Here is a 6018-nt window from a genome sequence, read left to right on the forward strand (position 1 = left end):
TACTCTAATTCAAATTTATTTAACCCTAAAATGAAAACCACCAAAAAATAATTAATTTTAAAGAATTTTAAAAGATATCAAAATACAAAATAGTAAATAAAAAATATTTAGGATAAATTCTAAATTACTCATAAAGACATCTAACACGTCAAGAAAATAAAGATTGATATACTTGGAAAAGAACATAGAAATGTTTTCTACAAAAAAAGGATAAACCATCGATAAAATATTTAAAAGATTTTCAATCATCATCAATAGTTTGAATGCTATAAGAATGATATACACCGAATAAGATGTTAGTGAAAAAAAATCTCAAAAATCTCATAAAAGAGTGAAAAACAAAAACAACCGTTATTAGTTATTGAGAGCAACAATATGAATTAATAATGTAACATTAGCGATAATAACTATTTATAATTTTTCAAACGAACGTATATGTATTACATTAAAATTGAACTCTAAACATATCTATATGAAATATGTATGGTCCAAATAATCTTAAAATATTACACCTAAACAAGTCATATAGCCTATATGAAGCAGAATTTAGGATCTGTTTCATTATGTAGACAACAATTACATCCTAGTAAAAATTTCTAAACTGCTAATAAATTAACCATGCATGCAGAACTTGAAGATTCTGCTTCAATTGCAACCAACCACAACCAAACCAAATAGGAACTAATACTCTCTAAACTTTTATTATTAAACAACCAAAATCAAACGGACAGCAATTAATAAATAAATTAAATTTACAAATACTCTTTGAATAAAGGCATGGAGATCCGGTTGAATGAAATTAAAGAATGTCCTCTCAATATATATAACTGAATACAATTCAAGAAAATTATCATGCTCCATGCCTCTTTGCACGTTGTATAATGAAATTCACTTATTTAAAAAATTTAAACTAATCAATAAAGACTATTATTTAATAGTTCTAAATTTTCAAATTGTTAAAGTTTCAATACTATATCGTGATGAATTCACTAATACAAATAATGCTAAGCTAAAACAGATGAATGACTAAATAAAATAGAATTTATATTTTATTAAGTGTAATTAAAAATGTATCTATCTAGCTAGTACCATCTCTAAAAGTATATTGTATGCTAATTATGCACAATAAAAAAATGTTAATAGGTCAATATTTTTTATTAATATTAATTAATTTTTTATTGATTATGTTAATTTTTTATATTATTAGAATATAGGATTTAAATTTTAAAACTTAATTTTTAATATTTAAAATTGATCAATTATTGACAAAAAATAAAAAAATTTATTAGTCCTATATAGTTAGTAACTACTCTCTTTTTGATAATTTAACTTACACCTACAAGTTCCTTTTCTCTCATACTTTTCTTCTTTTTTATTTATTATGTTACTAGTATATCTCATTATATATATTTCTCTTAAAGTAATAGTACTACAAATTAAATTATTATTTTGTCAATTATTTCTAACTCGCAAGACGTCACTATATATTGTTAATTATTTCATGCATTGAATAGTAATAAGGATCGGATGTTGATGTGCTTACCCTAAAATAATAGTATATATATTTCATATCTTGTATATGTCCAATTGTCCATTATCATCTAGCTCTATATGATCGCTTATATTAAAAAATAGAGTGTACGAATTCTCTTGTATTGCTCTTAGAAATAAAATTACTTCAGATTATACATGAAAAGGTAAGAGGAAATAATAAAAGAAAAATAATTAACGACTTATTAATAGTATAGATTCCAATAATGCACATGAATCTAAGCGGACCTGATAAAAAAAATAGGATCATTTCTTATATTCTTTGAAAATGATTTTGATCTAGTTCACGATTTATTAGGAGTAGAATGTGTTTTGGTAAATTTTTTTTACAAACAAAAAAAATTACAGTCGGTTTGATAATTTTTTGTTTGAACCAAAAAATTCTTTAAATACAATTTAAAAAATATCTTATTTTATTATTGATAAGAGATTGTGATTAAATATTATTACATAAAAATAAAATTTATTATTTTTCAAACAATGGTATAAAAAGTAATTACGTTTAGACTGATCTATAAATTGACACGGTATATAAAGGTGAAAATTTAGACAATTAATTTATATAAAATTGATAGCTAAAATTTTTTAAATAATTTAACAATTTTGACTAAATTATTATTTAACGGTTCTTAATTATGAACTTCATATAAAATTAACTATACTTGAATTTCCACCGCATATAAATTAAACTAAAAAAAAAACAGAACAGGAAAAGAAAAGAAAGAAGAGAATCACAAAATTGACAATTATTATTACATGGGATTTAATTCATGAGAAGCAACTAAGGTCTTGGAAATTTCATATATAAGCCTTGCCTCAAAAGCATCACCAGAAAAACGCATAGAAAATTGACGAGGCTTTGGGATCCTTTTCCCACCAAACACAACAATATTATTGTGAGTGTTCAATGATCCTATGTTGCCGGCTAACCTTAACATGAAGTTCATATAAGCATTCTTAAGCTTAGTCAACATCTTCAAAGGTGATCTAATTACCCATCTAAGCTTTGGAATCGTTCTTATCCTCCAATACTTTCTAGGCCTTCTTTTCAACCACCTTATGACCTTTGTTTTCCTTCCCCCGCTGCCGGAGCTGCCACGTTGGTAGCGGCGCCTCCTCAAGTTGCTCTTGATGCCGCCGTAATAAGTTGGGTTAGATGGCAATAGTGACTCAGTTTCCATGTGTGTTTGTGAAGTGAATAAGGGAAAGAAGTGAAGTGAAGTGAATATATATAGACTAGTTAGTGTTTAGATATTATAGGCATCGTTGTATATATAATAATAATAAAGAATTTAATTTAAGAGATTAATTTTATAAAGTAGCTAGTTATGTGTATGTGTGAATAAACATGACCAACATTATGAATGGGTAAAGATAAACCGGACAACGAATCGCCCTTGGCATATCTCCTACTTTAGAGTTTGGACAACATACTATACATTAATAATTTAATTTTTTGTGTCCATAATAAGCACGAATGAATATTTTATTGGAAAAGTATGAAGAGCCAATGAAATACTTGTACAATGTGTACAATGGAAGTTTATGTATTAGAAATATAATCATTAGTGTTATCTTTTTTCATCAGCTAAAGTTTTTGAGATGAGTGGTATCATGACATAGTATTAGAGCGCTAGATCTAAAAGGTCAAGAGTTCGATTTTGGTGAACTTCAAAATCAATTTAATATTTTAGAAAGATGTTTATTATTCCTAATACTCGAATAATGAACTTCATTTTGTAACTTAATAGTCTCCCTAGCGGGATCCTATTTTATTTTGATTTAAATGTAATATAAACAATTAGCTTTTAAAAAAGTTTAAGGCTTGAAAATGTTATTATGGGGTCCTTAGCCACAATATAGAGATTTTGTTGTCTAGACACAGACCCTGTTCCTCGTATTTGGGCATATTAAAAGAGGAACACAGAAGAAAGGGCTATAATACAAAATCATAACATCCTTAATTATTTTAATGGTTTAGTTTGTTATAAGGTTTATAGTTTTCGATATACTTTATACAAAATATTAGGGTTAAAACTTACTCGTAGTTGTTTTCATATGAAATGTTTAACGAAAACCGTTAGATAATAGTTTAGTCAAATATATCAAATTATCTAATAATTTTATATAAAAACAACTTCAGCTGAATTTTCTCCAAATATTATATACTTTCATGTGATGGATTGGAGGAGTAATTAAGGAAAGAAGATCGATGTGTTGTGTTGACCAAATTTTGCATGAGGAAAAAAATTGTAGATAAAAGAAGATTGCATGAGGAAATAATGTATTATCGCGTCTAAAATCATACCAAATCTTAATAAGATATATTTTGAATCATACTAAATCTCAATCAAATAATTCTGTATGTAGTTTCCTATAATATATTGTGGATAATGTTTTATCCATTATTCCTCAAATAATAATTGTTACTTGTTGTCTAAGTTATTAAGATAAAATACATACATATTCTCTATACTACTAATAATATGTCAAGATTAGTTTTAATCTACTGTAAAATACGTGAATTAAGGAATTATTTGAATTTAACTTCCTAAAATTTAATTAAGATAATCTCGTTTATTGATACGTAAAAATGAGATTTTACGTACAACCGGCAAGTATACCGGATCGTATCAAGTAGTAAGACTCACTAAGAGTGAGGTCGATCCCACGAGGATTGGAAGATTAAGCAACTTTAGTTAAATGGCAAGTTTAGTCAAGCGAACATGATTTTGATTTTATGAGCAATATGACTTTTAAACATAATTACAGGAATTTAAATGGCAATTAAGAACAAGAATATAGAAATAAAATGGAAGTAAATAACTGAAACTCAAAGTGCAAGAAACTTAAATAACATCAAAGGTAAATGGCAAGGGATTAAAGGGTGCAGAAATTTAAAGAGCATAAGAATAAATGGCAAGAATTGAAAGAACAAAATGTAGATGACAAGAATAATAAATTGACAGAATGTAAAAGGGAATTGGGTTATGGGTAATCAAACAACTAGGAGTAAAAGAAATAAGAATTGATGATGGAGAAGATCATTAGGGGATCAGAGATGTTAGTTTTCATGAATTGATGTTAGTCAAATCTTCCTCAATCATGGGTATAGATCCATGGCAAATGGGTGATTGAATCCCAATCTCTTGGTGATTCAATCTCTCTCAACATAGCCAATTGCCACTCTCGTGATCTAATTGTTCATGAGAAGAGATGAAGCTCAATTTTAATCCAGCCACACAATTTCCAAAATCTCAACCAAGGAGAGTTACATCTCACATACTAACCAAGGTATATTGATTGAGGAAATCATGAAAGGATGAACTCTAAACTGAATTATGTGGCTCATTCATCAAATTCACCACATAATTCATATAGATTAACCCCTCTCTCGATGGTGGTTGAATCTTTGAAGAACAAGAGTTCCCTCTTTAGATCAACCACTAAAATTGAGAAAGAGAAAATGGTTCACCAATTCATTCCAACCAACAGAGCTCTTCCCCCTAATGAAAGTGGGGTTTAGTGAGTCATTGCTCCAATTTCAACAACAATTGCCATAAACAAAAGTTAAACTAAATTGCAAAGAAGGATGAAGAAGAATAATGAAATGCTTAAAGCTTAAGGAAAATGAAGAAGAGAAGTTCCAAGATGAACCAAAATTAGCTCTCTGGGTCTCCTCTCGGAAGTACCAAAAGAGTTCTCAAATACAAGTGCTAAAAAAAATGTAAAAATGGCTAAGTGTAAAAAGTAAAGTAAAAGTGTAAAAGTCCAAAAATTCCCTACAAGTACATCAATCTCTTCTATTTATACTACTCCTAAAACTCTTTCAAAGATCTTGAATTGGTTTAGCAATATGGGCTTCCTCTTTGTTGAATTCTTGGCTCAATTGGAAGAAGTGTTACTAGACCAGGGGAAGCAAAGCAAGTTGGCACCAATTCTGGCCCATTGAGGGGCGTTATTGGCAATAACTCAGGCTTTAGTGCACGTTGGCAACGTGCATGCCAATTTCCTGGAAGTGAGTTTGAGACTTGGGCGTTGCTAGCCCAAGTTGTTGCAAACAACTTGCTTTTCCTCTTCTTGGCTCTACTTTCATGCTAAATGTAGCCCAGAATTTGAGTGTCAACCTTCTGCCTCAATATGGACTATTATACATCATTGGAAATCTCTTGATGTCTATTTTCTAATGCCACTGGAATCACCTCAATTGGACTTTCCTAGCTCAAGTTATGGTTCCTCAAAGAAGGTAAGGTCAAGCTGCCAAGTTGTTGCCAAGTTGTTGCCAAAAACGCACCTTAAACCCCAAGTTGGCAACGTGCTCGTGCCTAGCCTCTCAAGACAGGGGCTTGAGGCTGGCGTTGTTGCAAAACACGCCCCCTTTATGCACGTTGGCAACGTGCTCGATCCCACATCCAAGGCTCATCTCTAGCTCCCTTGAATTTCACTTCATGTTCTTGTTCTTAGGGC

General features: G+C 29.6%; 1 protein-coding gene across 1 annotated transcript; it reads right to left on the minus strand.

Moving 5' to 3' along the window:
- Positions 1-2278: 2278 nt before the first annotated feature.
- Positions 2279-2784, minus strand: LOC107486925 (uncharacterized). The gene has a single exon (XM_016107496.3). It carries the CDS (start codon positions 2730-2732, stop codon positions 2304-2306), a length of 429 nt encoding a protein of 142 aa, XP_015962982.1. The 5' UTR covers positions 2733-2784; the 3' UTR covers positions 2279-2303.
- Between the last annotated feature and the right edge of the window lie 3234 nt (positions 2785-6018).

Source organism: Arachis duranensis, chromosome 4 (genome assembly GCF_000817695.3).
Source record: "Arachis duranensis cultivar V14167 chromosome 4, aradu.V14167.gnm2.J7QH, whole genome shotgun sequence".
NCBI lineage: Eukaryota > Viridiplantae > Streptophyta > Magnoliopsida > Fabales > Fabaceae > Arachis > Arachis duranensis.